At 40.0% G+C, this 22,043-nt stretch overlaps 1 protein-coding gene across 47 annotated transcripts in view; it reads left to right on the forward strand.

Moving 5' to 3' along the window:
* PARD3 (par-3 family cell polarity regulator) overlaps positions 1 to 22,043 on the forward strand; it is a 614,608-nt gene that overhangs the window by 466,085 nt on the left and 126,480 nt on the right. For all 47 annotated transcript variants that reach the window (XM_023631920.2, XM_023631918.2, XM_023631922.2 and 44 more), the window contains one exon: positions 3,096 to 3,338. In XM_023631920.2, coding sequence (XP_023487688.1) covers positions 3,096 to 3,338 — 243 coding nt within the window. The remainder of the gene's footprint in view (positions 1 to 3,095; positions 3,339 to 22,043) is intronic.

Raw genomic sequence — 22,043 nt, forward strand, 5'->3', positions numbered from 1 at the left:
CAGAGTGGAAAGAGGGGTGCAAATAGCTTTCATAACTTGGGGGATAAATTTATCTGTGATGACAAGATAAAGAATAAAAGTATAATTTCTTATGTTTTTGAAGCTTAGAAAAAAATCAGCGTTTTTAGACGGTACTATAGATGTGACTGTAGTGTTGGTTGGATTCAATGATTAGTGGCATTTAGTAATAATATACAAATTTGGATAGAAGAAAGCGATTGAGAACTTATGAATAGTACCTCATGCTGCTGAGCATTTCTCCTGAGCAATTGATTTGTTAGAAATTGATCCCTAGTGAATATTAGTTTCTGTGTGATTTGGAATAAAAGAACATTCAAATCCAAGACTCATCAATAATATAATAAAATTGATGTGCAAGAAGTTTGGGGAGATTATTTAGGTTTAGATTCATGCCTCCCTTGAGAAGAGAATGTTTGTACTTTCTTTTTTTCTTTTTTTTTGCTGAGGAAGATTCACCCTGAGCTAACTTCCCTGCCAGTCTTCCTCTATTTTGTATGTGGGTTGTCACCACAGCATGGCCACCAATGAGTGATGTAGGTCTGTGCCCAAGAACTGAACCCAGGCGCCGAAGTGGAGCATGCCAAACTTAACCACTAGGCCACATGGCTGGCCCCTGTATTTTCTTTTTCTGATGACTTCCTTCTTTATTGGGGCTGCACTTCCCAACATAATTAGGCTGGATTATTTTCACTTTTAATGAATTGAGGTTTGAATACCATAGGGTTCACTCATTTGTAGACCAATCTAAGTCACTCCCTTTGATTTCAGGAGACTCTCCAAATTCAGAACTTTTGGCTTTATTTCTATTGTAGCCCTCCAAATTTCTTCAGGTTCCCAAACCTCAAGACTTATGTGAATGCGCAGTCACCCTGGATATTACCTGTGATTAGATGATTGTCTCATGATGACCGAATATGTTAGCAAAGTGGGTTGTCAGATAAGTTATCATAATTGAGCCTCAAATTAATATCCCATTGAGTTGAAGAAAGAAGTTAATTTCCCTTTCTCTGTACTTTTTCTGGCTGAATACAGAGTCAAAAAGACAGTATGGTGCAAAGAATGAAATTTTCTCAGCTTGTATGAACTTTTCATTGTGGATATTCAGTATTTAGTGGTAATCAGCCTTTATAATGTCATTCTTGACTGTCGTAATTTCTCCTAAATAAATCAGCAGACTATAATAAAAAATTATTATAAATTTAGCCAAATATGACATTAGAATTTTAGTTGTGATGTCTCTTATGAGTAGTCTGTCTGTGGGACTTATATTTATTAGAATCTAAGACTCTCCTGATAAAAATTTCTTACTTTCCAATGTTCTTGGGAGGTTTTAGGAATATGTGAAGCACTTTTGGTTGCCTCAATGGCTGGAGACACTGCTTGATGATATGTGGCTGGAACCAGTTGTGCGAGAAGTCCTATACAACAATAAACTCACCCACCACGTCACCTGGGCCCAAGGGGAGCTGGGCCCCTGCCTTAGCTCTGCTGTCGGGGCCCGATCCCGGGCCTCAGGAACCCTCTGCCATCTCTGGCTGCCAGCCCCTACCCTCGCCTTGCAGATACCCTCCATCCAGGCCATGCACTTGAGCTGTGCTGTGGCCTCCCCCTCTCCTCCCTGTGTATCCGTCTCCTTGCCAGGACTTCAGTGGAGGGGCCATCATGTGGCTTTCATGTTATTAACTATTTTTGTTAAGGGTTGGTTTATATAAGGAATAAAGCCTTTTGATTGAATTAAAAAAAAATTCTCGAGTGTAACTAGACCTCTGTTGAGAAACACTGATCTGGGTGAATTTAAGTACTTCTATTTTATAGCTGGGAAATAAGGGAAACTGGAGAAATGCGATGTGGTAGGTCCAAAATTTGGAAAACAAGACTGGCATGGTGGTGATTAGCTAGATGTAAGCAAAATAAAGCAAATTTAGCTTACAATGCTATGTGACAATTTTCTGGCTTAAAAAAGAACCAACTTTTTATTTTGAGATAATTTTAGACTTACAGGAAGTTGCAAAGATGGTACAGAGAGGTCTTGTGTATCCTTCATCCGATTTCCCCTAACAGTTACAACTTCCGTGACTATAATATAATACGAAAATAAGGAAATTGACGTTGGTACCATGTGTGTCTATAGTTCTCTGTCATCTTATCACATGTGCAGACTCCTATAACCACCACTCCAGTCAAAAACCAGAACTCTTCCATCACAGACGTCTTGCTCATGCTAGTTCTCTATAATCACACCCACCCCTCTGCTCCCACCATAGCTAATCTCCAGCAATTGCTAATCTGTTTACCACGTCTATAATTTGTCATTTTGAGAATGTTGTATAAATGAAATCTTACAGTCAGAGGGCTTTGTACCAAGTAGCTTGATAAAATCTTAGGAAATATTTAAGCATATCTTCAGAAAAAGTGGTTAAGATTTGTTTCTTGTTATGAAGCAGGCGAGTTTTATTTCAGAATTTGGTTGGACACGTGCCTTCTTGTCCTTAATCTCAGGATTTGCCAGTCCTGGGTTATCACGTAAAATCAAAGTATCATTAAACTGAGAACTTTTTTTGCCATTAATAAAGAATTATGATGTAGAATCATGTTTAAGCTTCCTAGTATGTTGAATGTGTATGGTATATTTATAATGAGTAAGATATATACATTATGCACCCACACAAAAATGTATACATATATAGTATGTGCGTGTGTGTGTGTGTGTGTGTAACTTTTTAAAAGATCACTCTCTCCCTGAAAAAAAGTCATGAGTAAAACCCAAGTGGATGCCTACCTGTTCCTGGTGAACTTTTAAAGCTAGTTAATAAGTGACAATTTAACTTAAGATGTAAATTATGACCATAGCTTATTGTCATGAACAAGAGCTATCTCAAATGATTACTTTTGAGCTTCCATGACATTATCTTGACAATCTAAAATGAATATAGCATCATTTATACCATCGATGATCTTATAGCTGCATGAAATAAAATGTATTTATTTTATAACATATTTTGATGAATGTTTCTATATGCAGTTCTTAGAAAAGGCATGGTTTCTCTTGTGTCAACTTTGCTCTGATTTTACAGGATTCAAGCCAAAACTCGAGAATTTAGAGAGCGACAAGCTCGAGAGCGTGACTATGCTGAAATCCAAGATTTTCATCGAACATTTGGCTGTGATGATGAGCTGGTGTACGGGGGAATTTCTTCCTATGAAGGTTCCATGGCTCTCAGCGCCAGACCGCAGAGCCCAAGAGAAGGACATATGATGGATGCTTTGTATGCCCAAGTGAAGAAGCCGCGGAATTCCAAACCTTCACCTGCAGACGGGTAGGCTCCAGGAGCAATCAGGGTATTGCTTCCAAATCAACTTTTGTATAGTTTTTGACAAGGGAGTAGATTGCTCATCAGATCTCAAACCAGAACTGCCTTTTATTAATGGCTGTTAAAAAGCCGTTGTGTCTAAAAGTATTGAGTTTACACAAATCGAATCCTAATGGAAGGAGCGGCAGAGGTTTTGATAGCTTTTCTAATTATTCCAACGTATTTCATCTTGTTCTTAAAATGGTTTCAGACTGGAGAACTAACCTTTAGTTTATAACTCAAATAAAAAGCAAACTTGAAATTATGGCTCTTCTACTTAAGCCATATTTCCTTTTATTGCTGGGAGAGCCTCTAGTTGTGGTGATTAAATAGATGAGGAATGACATGATTTATCCCAATTGTGATTTATTTAGAGGGCCACTTTTTTTTGCTGACGTGATTTTATATGATGAAAGAATTAGAGAACGAGATGTACAGTATAGCTGGTCTTCAGATGGCTTGTTAGTAGCCACAGACCACAGGTCTGATTGTGTTTATCAGTATGGCACACAGGACTGCAATGTTGACTCCATGTTAATGGCTACATATTTCTTGCAGATTTTAACTGACTATATGGCTATATATTTTTTTTTGCTATGTGTTTTTTAATGGCTATATATTTGTTTCAAATTTTAACCGAAACAATTTAAAAGCAGATCTTTTTCCACCCCTCTATTTATATATTCAGACACCATATAAAGTTTAGTTCATGAAGAAAATAATACTCGTTTCTTTTTATTTGAAACATATGCACATTATTGTGCTAAACAATACGCTAATCCCATCACGTCCTGTAATGGTTTCTTAGAATCATTGCGTTATAGGGGAGCTAGGTTTTGAACATTAAAAATAGCAGGTTTCACTTAAAACTAGCGGTTCTCAAGCTTTAGCATGCATCTGTATCCCCTGGGGGACTTCTTAAGACACACACTGACTGACCTTTCCAGAACATTTTGATTCAGTGGGCCTGGGGTGGACTAACAAGCTCCAGGTCCCGTGGTGGAGCTGCTGGTCCCTGGTACTGCGCGTCGAGAACTCAGTGAGACTAGAAAGGCATTGTGACTATTTCACCCATAGCACCCATGTGTGATTTGGCTGCTGCGCTTGGCAAGCAGTCCCTGTTTCAGTTATTTACTTCCAGCCATTTTTAATAGAGGTTTGCAAGTGCAACAGGTAGCCCTCAGGTAAACCCAGAAGGAAGCATTTTAAAGAGTAGCAGAAGGAGAAGCAGTTCTTAAGGTAAAACTCCAGTCAGGTTATTGTTCTGTTCTTCCTTTTTCTTTTTTTTTTTTTTTTGGTTTTTGTCGGGTTTTTGGTTTTCTTTATTGTTTTATGAAAATCTGTTTGATGTTGACTATAATGAGTGAGTGACGTAGGTTAACATAGGAGGCTTATGGTTTATTTCAACAGCTTGGGTATGACCACCAAGCAGGTTCCTGGTGCTTATTAACCAACACAGATGTGTCAGGATTCAAAGAAGGCTATTATCAGTGACAGTGACATTTTCTTAAAAAACTTCTTGGTTTTTCTGTGCTTGTGAAAGCTGCTTATGGAAGGTCAAATAGCATTTGAAGGCAATGAATGTCCCATTGAAAGTGTTTTCTTGGGAGAAACGACAGCAGAAACACTGGTTTTGCCAGTTAGAAACTTTTGGAAGACCTAAAAGAAAGTTAGTTACCATGTTACTGATCATTGATAAAAACATTAATCATTTTTGCTACCTTCCACATCTAGTTTGAAAATCTAAAAAGTAGTGGATGTGCTTGTGGTGTTTGTTCACAGACCTCAGGAGTCCCACCTGACGTGTGGGATGAGAGTCAGAGGGCCCTCTCCAGGTCCCGAGGTCCAGAATCTGTTGCTTTAAACCCCAGTGCCCTAGAAGAGTCTAACCGTCTCCTGAAGATTTCTGCAAACTTTCAAAAGGGCTTATGTACTCAGAGCCCTGTCTGCTACTGGGCTCCAGCATCTTTGGCTGCAGTCTCTGCTCTGCACCATGCTGACCTCACACTGAAGCGCAGCCTCCTAACTAATTTCCATCCAAAACCTACTCAGCAAAACATTCCAAAGGAGACTTTCGTCATGGGGACGAGTCACACCAAGCAGTGAACTGCTCAAAATCACATGGTAGACATCGCTGTGTTCAAAAGCCCCTCTCAGCCTCACTAAAGCACAGACTGGACAGCCATCTGTGGGGGACGTTATAGTGCCCCCAAGGTGTCATTAGACTAGAGAATTTCTAAGACCTTCCAACTCAAGAGAATTATAATTTATCTTTTTTAAAAAAGGATCACAGAAACTTTTTAGTTTTTTATAATTATTATTTCTGCAGAGAATAAGATGTCCATTAAACAATGATATGACTAATCCAAACATTTGGAAATTATTGCCGTTGTAGGGTACTTCACCTACCTGTAAGTAGGGATGAATTTGGCTGGGAAGTAATGGCATCACCTCTTTTCCTGTCAGAGAGAAAGCTGTAGAAAAGTGTTTCTCAGACTTGGGTAGTCTAGAGACTGTTTTTAAAGCAAAGACAATCTCTTGATACTGCAGTATAGAATTAAATTGTTTTGATTATAATGTTACTTAAATATGTATAAAAATAAAATAGGACTAAACTCCTTCTGTTTACAGCCATTACACAACTATAAAACCAAACGTCTTTACAAATTAAATACAAACAAAACAGCAAAACCATTACATTCAAATGAATGCCATTAATTTAATGTGGCCAATAATGCTTTTTTAAAATCTAAACTCTTGCACAAATCATGAATATGGTGGCGGCTGCTCCATGGCAGGTTCGTTTGTGTGTGTTTGCCTACCCCCACCAGCCAAGGGCTGACTCAGTTCATCCATTGCTTTTCTCAGGGAGAGTTCCATAGATATCCAGTAACCTTTGACCTGTATGCCACGTGGATTCATGAAGTCCAATTTGCTTCTATTCTCATTAAACTTGAGACAGTGAAAGTAGCGTTCCTTGATGCCTTCATATTTGTAAACTTAAATTCAGACGGTGAAATAACATACTTATAAGATGATCCAGAATATGCTTATATTAACTTTTAAAAAAATAATCATTCAAATGGAAAGATAAAACTTGAAGGTCCTCATAGAGTATTTCCTGTATGAAGAATATAACCAATAAAGAAGCTCCCATCAACTAGCTAAATCTCACCAAAATTTGTGATTGATGTCTGATGAACTTTACCATTCGAATTTTTGGATTCCATGGGAATATAGGCAGTCAGTTGACAATCTGAAGCGCAGCCTGCATCTGTTCTAGGATTTTTATTATTTGATAAGAAAGCAGTATCCTGAATTTTATTGCTTAATCATTTTGATTGATCTTATAGTCAGAAACGGGGATCTGATAGCCCCACATGGAAATAGCCAGGCATAGTTTATTAAATGCTGTGAATTTGATGTCAAAATGAGACACTCTTCTCACTTTCCATATATCATTTATAAAATGCTTTTTATAAGATAGCTTCATACTGTATCTAGAAATATTTCCATACCTGTTTATTTGATTGACACATGAACTATTATCTGACTGGATGCTTTGGTCACAGTGCCATTGTTACTTCTGTTTATTAATGTCCTTGGTAGCATTTTGATTTTTCATGTTGGATTGATGCTAAAGAGAAGCCGACCCTACCCTTCTGTTTCGTGTGAATAACGAGGCTTAAACTCACAAAAATATTGGTGTATATATTTTACCCTACTTTGAACCAAAGACCTCGAATAATTAGCTGTTGTAAGTGATTCATAATCCTACAGTTCTTTGCAAGAATGTGTTCTCTATTTGATTGTGGTGGCTTCAGCTGGCTAGAATACTTTAGAGACTGACACTGTGCTCTCTGGGTTCCCCATCACTCCCCACTGTGGAAGACACTGCTGGTTGCCTACCTGATACCTAGTCTCCCTTCCTTACTTAAGAGAATCCCAATTTTCCTCCGGTTGGCAATGTGCCCAGCTAAAAATTTCAATTTCCCAGGCTCCCTTGCAGTAAGAGGTGACCATGTGACATTGCTCTGACTAATGAGTCAGAAGTGGACCTAGGATGGGACTTCCTGCAAAGCTAATTTTTTCCTGATTAAAATGGAGCTGACATCTTTTGCCCTTTGCCATTTTCCCTTCTCTCTGCCTGGAACTTGAATGGGTGCTCCAAGATGGGATTCATCTAACACTCCTGAAGAGGAAGAGCGAAGCAGCCTGGGCCCTTGAGCGGGTGTCCCGGTCCTGGCGAGCCCACCGTCTACTCCTTATTACCTGCAAAACTGAGCTCCTTACTTGTTTAAGTCAGCTTCCGTTAGGTTTCTAGTTCATGGAGACGAACACCATTCTGAGCATAGTGAGTCATGCACACAAAAACCCAAAGGGAATCATCATGTTTGGATCAAGATTGTCTACATATCGGAGAACTATCTCCCGGTCAGATCGTTTCCACAATGTTTTGTGAAATTAAGCAATGGCCAGACTTCTCCAGTGCTGCTCAGTTAGCTCTTCTACCTTTCATTCTGTTAAGCCCCTCCTTAAAGATGGATTGTCAATCAAACGTCTGCTGGCGTATATCTGTCTTAACTCCGACACACCACTATCTCCTGGCAACTCCTACCTCCACCAACAATCCTGCTATGAGTAGGAGGCAGTTGAGTGAACTATAAGCATTAACTATGGGGCCACACTGCCGGGGTTTGGTTCTGGGCTCTTGTGCCATTAGCTGTGGCAACTCTATGCTTCATTTCCTTGTGAGTAAAATGGGGATAATAATGGTACTTACCGCATTCAGCGTGAGGAGGACTAACTGTCGGTACACATCCAGCACTCTGGCACTGTGCCTGGTCTGTAGTGAGCATTATTTAGGTGTTTGATGTTGCTATTGTTAGTTAGGAAGTGGCTGTTTACTCTCAGGAAAGCACAGCATCCCTACCTGGATACAGAAACAAGCAGGGAACAAAATTGAAAAGTATAAAGATAGATTTTATTCCTTATCCTTAACGTAGATATAAAAGGAGGGATGCAACTCTGCTGATAGGTTTCATTCATTACATAGCTGTTCTCCATAAATCACATCACGTCATGAACAGTGTCTCTTTAAATGAGGACTTAGTGAGTTTGGTATGAGGCGTTCCGGATTGTTTCTGCAGTATAAATACTTGGATTGAAAGTCACTTCTGGGTACCATAAAATGGCTTCTTTGAGAGTGAGTAGGGGACAGTGGGATATGAATGCGATCAATTTATGTCTGTCTTTTGACATTTTGAAGGCTTTCATTTTGTACTTCTCATGGAAATCTTTGAAGTTCTTCATGTTCTACTTTCATGAAAGCTTGCTGATTCCAAGCTTGCAATGCTCCGTGGACATGTGGATGCTTGAACTGCTCAAACCTTGTCTGAAATTTTGACATTTCTGTTTGCATCAAGTTATCTCCTGGCTGGCCAGGAAGGCCGGCTTCAGGATCCTAAGGACCATCATAAGCCATGTTCTAGAACAGTGATTTTTCAGATTTTAGCATGTGTACAGAGCACCTGAGATGCTTCTCACAAATGCGGTTTTATTGAGCTCCCCTCATAGGTGTTCTGACTCAGTAGGTGTGGTTGGGGATGAAGAACCACATTTTCAGTGAGCACCTCAGTTGACTGTAACACAACCGGGCCATCCACCCTTTGAAAAACACTATTCTTGGGCTAATGAAAAACCAAACTGGAACTCCGACAGAACTTAATGTAGTAAGTAAGGTTTATTAACAGTGAAGCTGCGAAGTAATTTCTCATTTCCATACTGGACATAGCCTTATCTTGGCATTCATAGATGTCCATTGTTCACCTATGATTGAAGAATAATTTTATTTAAAAGGTCAGCCTGCGAGTGTGATATTCACAAACTTTATCCGCTGTTTCTTGACACTTGTCAAAAAGTCTCTTTTCATGTAAGTTATACAATTAATTTCAATGTAAAAGTTTAGTATGTTTGAATTCTAACAAAGAAATGATGAAATGCTGGTCAATAATGTTTCTTATGTGCTTGAGGATACCATGCAATTCATATTTTTATATCCAGATACCAGAATCTCGAGTTAAAAACTTCACAGAAAGACAGCCCTAATGGACATTTGCTCACTGTCACCACGCAATCATTTGCCACCAAGAATGCATTGTCCTCAAATATAATTGAAATCAAATAGGTACCGTGCTGCTATAAATCTAAATAGCAGGAAAATAGTAGGCTAGACTCCCCCAGCTTGTTGAGGACACCTTAATGGAAGCATAAATACCATAATCAGATGCTTTTTGCATGCATTTTACCACTAAAGAGAAAATGCCGATTTTAAAAGAAAAGACCTTTGTGAACTTGTTTTTTCCCCCATTAAAATGGAATCCAGTTGTGTCAAAAGGAAGTCTGGCAGACAGAACAAAACTAATTTTCTTAGATGCAGTTATTAAATATGTGCTCTTTTAAAAATGTTTGGTCCTATAACAAAGCTGTATTTGCTATTCAAAAAGTCAAATACCACTTTATTTACTTGCATTTACTTGATATTATTTATCCCTGCTTTTCTTGAAATGTGAGAAAGTAAATTCCGAAATGTAGTAAATGTCATTGTCATGTGCGTTTGCAAATTGGTGCCATTCCTAATTAATGTGCTCTACCCTGGCCACATCTCACTGCCCTTAAGGTATTCATTTTTGACCTTGGCTAGTTCCTTCTCCATTCACCTCAGCAAATGTTCCAAACTCTGTTGTTCCCTTCAACATGGCTCTCATCTCCAAACCTACAACCCACCTACATCTGCCCCCCCCCAGCTACCTCCCTCACACAGCTTGCTGAGGATCCACTCTCCTCCTTCCCTGCCAGCTCTGTGAACACTGCCGGATCCCAGCCCCACTCCTGCAAGAGCCTGCTCCGTCTCTCCGCCCAGCCCCTCCTTTAGGCTGCGCCTCTCTCCTGGTGCTTGCACATAGACAGTAAACATGCTAAAGTCTTTATCATGCTGTTAAAAAAAATCCTTTTTTACCCTCGAGCTATTTTCTGCCCTATTTTTCCTCTTCACTTCTAATCCAAACTTCTTGAAAAATTAATCTGGATTTGGTATAGGCTGTTGTATCTTCTTTCCCATATCTCATTCACTCCCTGTGGTAGACAGACGAATAGCCCTCCAAAGAGGTCTACACCCTACTCCCTGGAAACTGTGAATATGTCACCTCACGTGGCAAAGAGGATGTTGCAGAGCTGATTAAGGATCTTAAAATGGGGAGATTCTCCTAGATTATCCAGATGAGCCCAGTGGAATCACAGAGTCTCCATCAGTGAAAGAGGGAGGCAGGAGAGTCCAAGCCGGGGAGAGACTGGAAGATACTACACTGCTGGCTTTGAAGACGGGAAGGGGCTGTGAGTCAAGGAATGCACGTGGCTTCTAGAAGCTGGAAAAGGCAAGGAGAGATCCTGGCCTAGAGCCTGCAGAAGGAGCGCAGCCCTGCCGACACCTTGGTTTTGGCCCAGTGACACTCAGTTCAGACTTCTGACCATTCCTGTAATGGACTTCTGTTATCTTGAGGCAGTGTTTGTGGTATCGATCACAGCTGCCAGGTGATTAGCTTCCTAATGGCCTCCTAGATTCCTGGTCTGTAAACTCTTTAGTTCTTTCCATTGTGGGTCACTCTGTGGCATTCCTGAAACCCTGTCCTCTTAGTTTCTGTGGTTCTGCTGTCTCTTGCTTCCTCCTTCCTTTCTGACTATTCCTGAACTGTCTCTTTAGAGATCCCCTTCTACTTTTCCCTAATTTTGGATTCCCTAGGGAAATAGTTCTGAGCCACTGCTCTTCCCCACGTGTTCTTTTTGGTTAAAGTTTTAACCACACTGCAGCCCGGGCCATGCATAGTCTGCGCTAGCCCAGCCCTCTGCTCTAAGTCCCCCAACTCCTGGAGCTGATGCCAGCTGGGAATGCGTGCTTCTTGTGTCCCTCAGGCTCATAAGCTCAGCCTCTCCAAAACAGAATTCATCGTTTTTCATTCCAAACCCCTTCTAGTTTCCTTGGCCTCATCTCAGAGAATGCCATCACCACCCACACATCTACTCAAGCCATTGGCCTTTCTTTGGCAGCCAGCCTCTCTCCCCCAACATTAGCCCGTGACACAGGCCTACCAGTTTTACATTGTAACAAATTCCAGGTCCTCGCGCTCCTGTTATGCCGCTCCCCATGGATGCTGGCAGTAGTCGCCTAACTCTTCTCCCTGCCGCCGGCCTTATTCGCCTCAAATCCCTGTTTCACCTTACATTTTCTACCCTAAATAAAAATCTGACCATCTCAGTCGCTGTCTTAAAATTATTCTGTGGCTGTTTATTGTCTCCAAGACACAGTCTAAGTCCTCAGCATGGTGTCCCTGGGCCTCTGAGACCTCCCGTTTCAGCCTGGTCTCTAATTATATCAGATTATGTGGTCTTGGTTCACATTGTACTTTCCTAACACAGGATCCATCTAAAAGTGTAAATCCAACTACATCTATTACGTGGGTGAATTAAGTGGCTCTTTGATGTTATATGTTCTGCAAATGTTAAATTTTGGTGAGTAAAAACAAGTGATCACCATTCATTAAGCTATTCTAATATAGTTAGAGATGCAGCAATTAAATCAAAGGCGGAGGTGACATAAACAACCCAACAAATGAAATCTGGAAAGTAATGAAGCCATAAATAAGGTCATGGCTAATTTTAAAGACTTCTTGTTTAATTCTTTTTGTTGATTAACATTGCCTGAAACCACAATTTGTTTGTAGAAGTAATGTGTAATGGGGATTGTTTGTTTATATATTTATTTTAGCCTTAGAGGAAATCTAAATATTCTGCAGAAATATGAGGATAAACGAAAACTATCTTAGACCTTGGCAGTTAGCAGGCAAATAGTCCTCCAGCAGAGTGTGTTCATTTTTGTTTTAATGTCTTTCCCTTTCAGGATGCTGAACTTTTGGGTCTTCAATGATGAGCTGGCCACACTGTGGTCAGAATCTCCTGGAGCTGCTTGGTATTTCATTTGATGTTAGCTTGCTAACAGAAGCTCCAAGATCCTGGGCGGGGCATTGAGGTCTCAGACTATCCAGGTGTAGGCTGGCGTGCAGTTTGGCATGATAACTCATCTTTTTATTTCTACCCAACCGCCTGGTTCTGCTGTCCTTTAGCTAGTCCAAACCCATACGTTCAAGTACCAATCTTAGTGGTATTTAGTGGTCTTAGGTTGGTGTTATTTTTTTTCTTGCTCTTGCACAAGGATGGAATATCAATCAACTATTCATATAAATTCATGAGGATTTATGTGGAGCCCTGCTGTGAGATGCATTTTCAACTTCTTGGGAGACTTGATTGAGACCTGAATCCCAAATCCACTTTTAAATTAACTTCTCAGGTGTTCTAGAGCTTTTTCTTGGGCTCCCCAAGCCCTCAGTGTGCATAACTATTTGATTATTCTCTACTTGTTGCTTCATTCTTTCTCCTTCCATTAGTTCCCCCATTGGTTGATTTTGTGTAGCTTAAGAAGAAGCAGTGGTTGATTAAAAAAGATATTTTTTGTCTTTTCCAATCAAGGAAGTCGTTGGGAAATTCTTAGCTTCTTCCACTAAAATAGGTGTGTATATAGAAACCTGAAAATTCAAACTTTCTGTATTGTTACAGAACAGAAAATGACTAGATAATTTTTATATTCTATTGATATGTAGTAGTTATTTGAAAAATGCATTTCAAATTGTATAAAAGGGACTCAAATGTTTGTAGAATGAATGAATGAATGTATACTGGGGTATATGTACATTTCTATAAAACTCAAATATTTTTAAAACTGAATTTTCTATATCAGTTTATGCCTTTCATTATTAGTTCTACCCAATAAACTATACAGAGCTATATTGTAGAATCCTTAGGAATATAGAGTTTCAAAAATAGTTGTTCTCAAACAAAACACCTTGGGGCCAGATAAGTGTCTCCAGGGTGGTTCCTTTTGGCAAGGCGGCAGGGTGGGCGGGTGGCTCTTTCAGCTTAAATTGTTTACAAATAAATTTACTATAAATTTAAAAGTTAAACAGATATTATTGGGTAAGAAGCTAACCTTAGCCTGCATTTGTGCTTCTTTATTACCCTTGTTTTAACTGGAATTCCTGGTTACCTCCAAGAGAGGCCTGCCTGGCTCAACCCCAGAGGATGCTAATCTTCCCTGGGGTTGAACCAGACTGAGCCTGAAACCAAAGAATACAAGGCCGTTGAGCCCAGCTCGTACCAGAGGCTCAGACTATCCAAATGGGCTGCAGGTGCCACCTTCAGGAGCCTGATGGATTTCCTGAGTGTGCATGAATTTTGACTAAGCCTTTATGACTTGGAATTGATGGGTAATGTCAGTCTGAATAGAAGAAATAGTATTGTCTCAATTAGAGAATATGTTCAAAGATACTATACTTTGAAGTACTTCCAGCAGTTCAGATGAAGGGCTAACAGTGTTTCGGTTAGTAAACCTTTATTTTTTAAACTTTACTGTAGATTGTTTTTATTCTAATTTAGATAAAAATCAGATTAGTTTAAATTTTGTTTAGATGAGACTCATTTGTTGATTCCAACACCATTGGAATAGAAAATGATTATTCTAAATGCGCTTCAAATAAATCCTCCTAAAGTCTCATTACTACTATAAATTTATATAGAAACAATAGCAATTTAATAGCGAAAAGACAAATTCCTTCATAGATTTTCAAAAGTTGTTAATAGTGGTGTCTGAAATAATTGTATCATTCACCTAAGAAAAATACTGCCAGAGTTGCATGTAATTCTGTAATTTTAAAAATAAAAGTATATTGTTGTCTTCTGTGAAGGAAAATGTGATTTAAAAGAAAAGTGAGCCATTCCAGAACTCACTGATTATCACGACTTGAAAACAATTCCCTCCAAATAAATCTTCATAACAACAAAATAACAGATATCTTTTGCCTCTCTCTTCTGGTCTCTGCTTTGGTACTTAACGGGTCATTTAATGCCAGGTACAAAGTTCGAAAAGCAATAGTTGCTTAGTCGTTTGAAAGTTATATAATAACTTGGACCTGCATCAGGCACTTAGGCAGACAACTAGTAAAGTAAAATTTTAACTCTATGTTTGTTTTAAATTCTAATGCCACGTAGAATTCTTAAAGAAGGTTGGGAGAGGGGATAAGAAGGGTGCAGCTGGAACTGGGGAATGCTGGGAGACATAGGGTACTAGCTGAACAAGTTATGGACACCCAACTGCAAGGAGTACCATGAAACTACTAGTTGTTGTGAATCTGGACAGTTATAGTGATTTTCTGGCAGATGGCAGTTCGTGTCTTGAGCAATGAGGATTTTCTCTAAATTTCACAAAGTTAGCATGTGGCCTGTAGGGGAAAGGACAAGGACCTAGAAAAATGACTTAAGTTTTATATAATCATAATCCTGGGGCAGAAGAGTTTTGTTTTTGTTTTGCAAGCTGCATTAGCATAACTTAGAAAAAATCACCTGCTTTGTAACAGAAACTAAAGCTGAGGATAAATACTTATTTCAATTATTCTCTTTTTCTTTCATTTCCTTCCTTCCTTTGCTCTGTATGTTTGAGCTTTGTGAAATATTCAAGGGCTTGAATTCTTTGAACAAGCCCAAAGTTCTTGTAGTGTTCACCTTCCAGCCTCTGTGTCTGTCCTTTCACCCCGCAACCGTTATTTGGCAGCTGCTGTGTGCTGAGAAGGATGGAAGGTGGCTGGGGTACAGGAATGAGCAAGACCTAATTCACTTCTCAGGTTCCTCTCATTTGGTGTCACGTGACAGATGACACACAATATGTTGTACACAGAGCGATAAGAATTCAATAGGATGCTGAGGAGATACACTCAGCTTGGGGAAGGAGGGACTTCTAAGAGGTGGTGTACTCGAGCTGCACCCTTGATGGGTAGAGCTGTACTATATACGTGTGGATGTGTGTATGTGTATATATGTATGTATAAACTGACCTAGTTTTGACTGTCAGTGCAGTCTAGTTAAGGTACTGGATTTATGCACTCCTAGTAAATATTAAATATGGTCAACACTTTACTATGTAAACTTCTTAATGGCTCCTGTCCCTAAAGGGCACTGGTAGAACTGTTGTGCTTTTCTCTCTGGGTAGTTTGATTCTCTGAAAAGTTTTTATGGGATTGCATCTAGTAAGGCTTGCCCAGCTTCTAGGGCTCTTGGTGTCGTGAACCCTCAAGTAGGTGGGGCATTGAAGTCGATAGGATAATGAGGTCGAACCTGGACAGGAAGAGATGCTGCAGATCCAATTAGGTAGCAGCCAGGTGGTTTCTACATGGGTGGGTCCAGGATTCAGGGGCCATGAGTGATAGCTGTGCTTGGCATATTGATCTTATGAATCGGTTCCAAAGTAGGTGTGTAAGAATATTAATGTCTTTAGTATAGTATAGTATATCTATAGTATAGTAAAGATGCTATACTAAAGTGACATTATGCATTTGAGGAATGCAACGGTCTTGTTTTGGCCATTCATGACTGTGAATGACATGTGATTTGCAATACTGCTAGGGCCTGCAGGCTTTGCCAGAGCGTGGGGGGTGGGGGGGAGTGGAACTACGTTAGTAGTTAGTAGTTGCACATCTGTTGAACATCTTCTAGACATACACACTCCCTTACTAGCCCAGTTCAGAAACACTGGCAGATCTGATAAAGTCATGATTTAGTCAACATCTTCGTTCTCATATTATTTCTAAGGAATTTTATTTGCATCTGTGAGAGTCTCATTAACCGCTCTTTGTAATGGATGAATCCAAAATGTACTACCCAGTTTCTTTTAAAGAGCAACATATCTTTGAATGTCTTGGTTTTCCCATAAGATTTCCAGCTTTTATACTAGATCAGCGTGAACTGGATATAGGTGTAGTGTGACCCTTGCTGACTGAGGGCTTCATAACGTCCAACAGTCTGTCCCACTTACAACTGAAAGCAGGATGCTGGTTGATTTTTTAAAGGGCAGGAGGTGCCCTGATTGTTTACTGGGACTTCCTTTACAGCTACTGCGTGAGAGCATCACTTGCCCACTTTTACGTGTAGTACATTCTTGAAAATGTTTAAAAGTCACATGACTGCCAATGCCACACATATATATGTACGAAGGGATGGGATGAGGTTGTGTTCCCAGAGAGACGAGACGTCATGGTGGAATTGGCAGTGATGCTGCCTGCAGGCACTGGTGATAAACTGTACTGTGCTGGGAGGACCCGGGACTGAGGAGACTCATGCGAGTGCCCTGCCGGCTCCCTGTCACTGCAGGGACAGGCGTGTAAAGCCAAGCAGCACCCTTTCTCCTGCACTGATGTCCCTCTTGACCGTTTTCTGGGCACTGCTTTGTGCTTGCACATGGCCACCAGGGTGAGTTTCCCTGAGTGGCTTCCTGCTTGAAACCCTTCACTGCCCGCAGTGGGAAGAGGAGTCGTCGGAGGAGGAAGATGGCCAGCGGAAAACAAGTTGGTTGGCACTCCAGGCAAACTCTGGGGCATCACAGGAGCCTCAGCCCTTGGGCAGGAGTGAGTGACGGGGGCTTCTACATGGAATGCCACACCCCCAGGAGCGCTCACCTGCAAAGAGCGCAGCTGCCTCTGAAGGGGCCTGGCTCTGTCGCTGCAGCAACTGGGGCAGGGGTGGGGGCAGGCACGCCACCCGCAGACTAAAGTTAGTTGGTCTGAGAAAATACAAATGAATTATAATCATAACTCTCCTGTTCTCCTTCTCTGCACTCCTAACTACCTTCTCTGCTTTGTTTTTCATACTAGTGCTAATGACATTATGATATGACATAGTCACACCTTCAAGATTGTGTTGATCTTTCATCTCTAACAACTAGAATGAAATTGCGTTTTAAAGTAGGAATCTTTGTTTTGTTCATAGCTATTCCAAGGCCCAGCACTTAGGCATTCAAATATGTGCAATAGATGAGTGAAGGAATAACCCAGTGCCCCTCAGCGCAGCAAAGGCAGCCTGTGGGCATAGGATAGGGCGGGGCAGAGTGGGAGCTGCATCTGAGTAGAGAGGGCCTGCTTTAGGAAAAACATGTGACCTTTCCGTCAGCAAAATGTAGTCAAACATTTTAATTGCTAAAATCCCTTTTGCTTATTATATGTTAAATTCATAATTCCTTTTTTCATTCTTCCTCCTCAGTTTTTTTTTTAAAAATTTACTTTTTTACTTTTATTTGTTCAACTGAAGGACAATTGCCAGGTAGCCTTGTGTGTGTCTAAGGCATACAGCATGTTGATGACACATTTATACATTGCAGTATGGTTAGCTAGCACCGTGGCATTGGTGAACATCTCTACAGTTACGTAATTATCTTTTCTTTTTTTTTTTTAACAGGTTTATTGAGACGTAATTCACACACTATACAATTCACTCATTGAAAGTGTACAATTCAGTGGCTTTTAGTATATTCACGAGTTACTCATCCATCACCGCAATCAATTGTAGAACATTTTCATTATCCTAAAAAGAAAGCCTGCTCCCCCTTATCTGTCACTGCCCCTCCAGGCCCCCCACCTCCACTCCTAGATCTAGGCAACAGCTAGTCTACTTTCCGTTTCTATAGATTTGCCTATTCTGAACATTTCCTATAAAATGTAAATCCATAATTCTCATAGGTTTCCTAGAGCTTACGTCATTTTGAGAGAGAGCATGTGGTACGATATCATGCAGTATGATATGCTCAGAGAGGATGTGCTCTCGGTACTGTTAGCACAGGATCTGGGCCAGCCTGAGTTCACATCCTGGCTCTGCCAGTTAACCTTCTGTGCCTCCCTTCTTCTGTCTGTGAAATGGGGATAACAGTGCTTACCTCGTTGGTTTTCTTGTGAGGATTAAATGGATAACTCCATGTAATGCACTCTGAATGCTGCCTGGCACATAGGAAAAGTCCAGTAAGTGTTAATTACTATTATTATTATGCCACTGCCGTCATCATCATCATTTAGATTCTTGAGTTCTAAGAAGCTAAAAAGTTTGCTGCATAAATTGTTTTTGCGTGAGTCTGTGATGATTCTGTATTTTTTTAGCATCTTTTGTGTGTAAAAACTTATTTAGATTCCTCGCTTTTTTTGATGCTACAGTTGACGTCTGCAGCTTTTGACATTATACACTGGTGCTAAAATGTGCCTTGCTGTGGACCTTTGATGGATTGTCTATCTAGGAAGCGCTCAATCTGCAGTAATTTGGTGTAGTATTTAGCTTGGATGGCCACAGATTCATTTCCTAAACAGGAGACCAAGGTGACCAAGGGTTGTGGGTTGTGGTGTTGGAGGACATGAATGGAGATGGGGCGGGCCTAGGGGCTGAGCCAGGTTCTTCCGCAGCTTGTGATGCAACCTGTGGCTGAGTCCCGCCTTTGGAGAGCCTGGCTACTGCTTCCCTCCTGGAAGGATGGGGTGGAATAACAAGGCCATTTGAAATAGCTCTGTGATATAGTTAAATAAAAGCTACCATGTACTTGCATAATTTTAGTGTTATATATGCCTTGTATTCATTATATGATAATTAATTAAAATAAGCTTCAATGTTAATAAATTGGTAGTACAGAGTATTATTGATGTTTTATTTATGGTAAACAGGAAATAGCTGAGTGATTTCTTTTTTATTCCCATCTTAGAAACGATAAATCAAATATGAAAAGGGGCTATATTTATTTTTTTATGATGTGTCTTTTTCTGGCACACTTTGTCCACTTACCTGGAATCAGCTGTGTACGTACCTCACAAAATGAAGTCTCCTGATAGCCAAGGATAGCTAAATACCCATCAAGGAATAAATGAATGCGTGTGAGTTGTTTTAATTAGCGAGGTGTGATTTAAAGGTTGCTGAAATCAAAAAGGCTTATTCATTTTTCATCAATAATCACTTACCTTAATATTTCATTAGAAACCGCTGATTTTCAGACCTCCTTCTGAGCTTTGATTCATTATGACTGCAGACGTAATTTACCTTCCCCTCCTTTTCTCATTCTGGATTATACTCTTTCATCTCTGAGACACTGTTAAGATGTTTCCAACATTCACAGGGCTGCTAATTGATCCAACTTTTTTATGTAACTGTACTTAAAGCTAAGAGTTCTAGGCTGTGGAAAGCTGCATGTATGTGAGTGCACACGCATGTTTTTAGGCAGACTTCTTTCATCATTTGAACAACTGATAATAACATGCAAATTTTCTGTTTCATATGTTCTGAGAGTAAGGACTGACTGATCACATGCAAAGTCAGGAAGTAAATAGCTGGGCCACATTCTTAGACTATGCCATCAATCTGAAAGAACAAAGCATCTTGTGTGTGGCATACTCGGCAGATGAGATCACTATCTGCGCATCTACCTTATTTTCAAAACATTTCTCCAGTTGCTTTAGATGCGGACTTGCACTTGGCCTCAGAGTGCAGTGTGCTTGTGTGTCCTCAGGTGGTGGTTCTGTTCTAGACTTCTGTGCTGCCACCTACGGAGTGCCGCTCTGACGCAGCGAAGCCGAGAGCCAGGCTCTCACTCTAGTACGATACGCGTACAGAAAAGAGCCATTCCTCTTCTTAAATTGCCCGGTGACTGTGTGTGACCGATCACAGCAGAGAGAGCCCATCTAGGGTGTCGGAGTCTGATTGGAACCTCTGAAAACCGCAAATTCCAAGCACTTCTCCTTAAATGCATAGATGGGTCTTAGGTTTTTGGAAGTAACTAATCTAAAACATGGGAACATACCCAGCACAGACTGAGATTCTGACAAGCTGATGCTAACAATGAAAAAAAATAAATAAGTCGATGAATAGATAGACATTGTCGTTTTTTCCAGGTTAATTATGAAATGCTGTATGTCTGTCTTCTACAGCCATGTTGAACAATTTAGATAAAGTACATATTACTGACCTTCATTAGCTGTAGCAGTTTCAATGCTGAGTAAAAATTGCTCAGTGTTAAGAAATAATAATTTGTGTGCTTAAAAATTTGGTAAACATGTATGTGTTCAGAATTGTAAATATTTTTATTGCACCATAAGCTTTATTACCTTTTCGGTGTTTCCTAGAAAACTTGGTGCTGACTTTTCTCATGTCCCAGATTCCTATTCCAGAAGTATCTCTAAAAAAATGAATGAACCACCAATAGGCATATAAATGTCTCCTTATGGAGAACTAAAAGGACACATATGTGTTAGGAGATATTAGTCAGCATTAAAAATAATAAGTCCTTGTTTACCCAGAACTACTCTTTACACTTGGTTTAGCTTTGGAATGTTTGTTGGTAACTTTTTCTATAAAATAAATGCTTTATTCTTACATGTTGGAATTAGTGTGACTTGCATTGTGTGAGTGCATCTGTGTTTCAGTAATTCTGTTCTTGGCGAGTGACGCTTTTCAGGATCTGGGAAGAGGTTCAGAGATACAGTGTCCAACATCTCATGAGCGGACTTTCCCTTTGCCTTTTTGCTTTTCTCCAGCTGCCTGTCCTGCTTCACGGCCTCTGGCTTACATGTGGCATAGGTATGAACAAGTGTGGCCGGGTGGTGGCGGGGACCATGTGGCTTTAGCTTCAGATCTTGGCTCTGCCACTTCCTTGGATGTTTGGCGAGGTATTTAACCTCTGTGAGCCTCGTTAAATTCATCTGTATTTTAAATTTTGGGTCCCATTGTTAGACCATATGTCAGCTGTGTCCTGATTTTTATATTTAGAAAATATGTTCTTTGTAACCACGCATCATGATCTGTGTTAGAAGCTATTGGGGCTTGAAGAGAAATGCAGATCCAGTCCCTGATAGTAATGCTCTCCTAGTCTTTTGGGAGAATAACAGACGGACTTCAATAACACAACCCGTTTTATTGACCATACTGTTTATTTTAATAGCTAGACCAGAATGGTTTGATTGACTTTTTAAAAATCTGGTATGTTTTTTGCCATATGGACAAGGCCATATCTAGAGTGCCAGGCTAATAAGCCTTCTCTTCTCTGCCAGTGAACCATGAAAGTTGTCAGCAAAATGTTTCGTTTCGAATTGATCATTTTCCAAGCTCTTGGTGACGTAAACACCTATCTTAAGAGGGAAAGTACAGATTATCGTTCATCAGTCACTGGAAATTCGTTGCACCAAAGAACTGTAGGCAACCAGTATGTGAAATGATCTAGAAAGGAACGTACACAGTGTGGTTGCAGATGCCTAAAAATGGTGTAAAACTACCCTCAATCAGTTGATTGTGGGCCCAAGGTGCAGATTACTTTCTTTGAATGGTGTTTTAACACTGAAAGAATGTAAAACAGGGGAGTTTAGTAGTACTTAGCAGTAACATATTTTTTTTAAACAGTCACGGTTTAAAATAGGATGACTTTGTGCTTTTCTCATTTTTATAAAGGGCTCAATGTACAAATCATTCTGAATCAGAATACCATTAATTCCTGTGTATAGGAATGACATGATATAATGATGTTAGGTCATCTTCTAATGTTATCAATTAATTCTTAAGTGTTCTTTGCATCCCTAGCCTCCTTGGTACCATCAAAATATTTGTATCTTTCATTTCATTTCTCTCCTCCTCATGTTTGTGTTTTCCTTTGCATCCTTTAGCATATACACTATATTTAAAGTAGCTTTTTAAAAGTCCTTTTTCCTCTAATTCCATCATCACTGT

Source organism: Equus caballus, chromosome 29 (assembly GCF_041296265.1).
Source record: "Equus caballus isolate H_3958 breed thoroughbred chromosome 29, TB-T2T, whole genome shotgun sequence".
Lineage (NCBI taxonomy): Eukaryota > Metazoa > Chordata > Mammalia > Perissodactyla > Equidae > Equus > Equus caballus.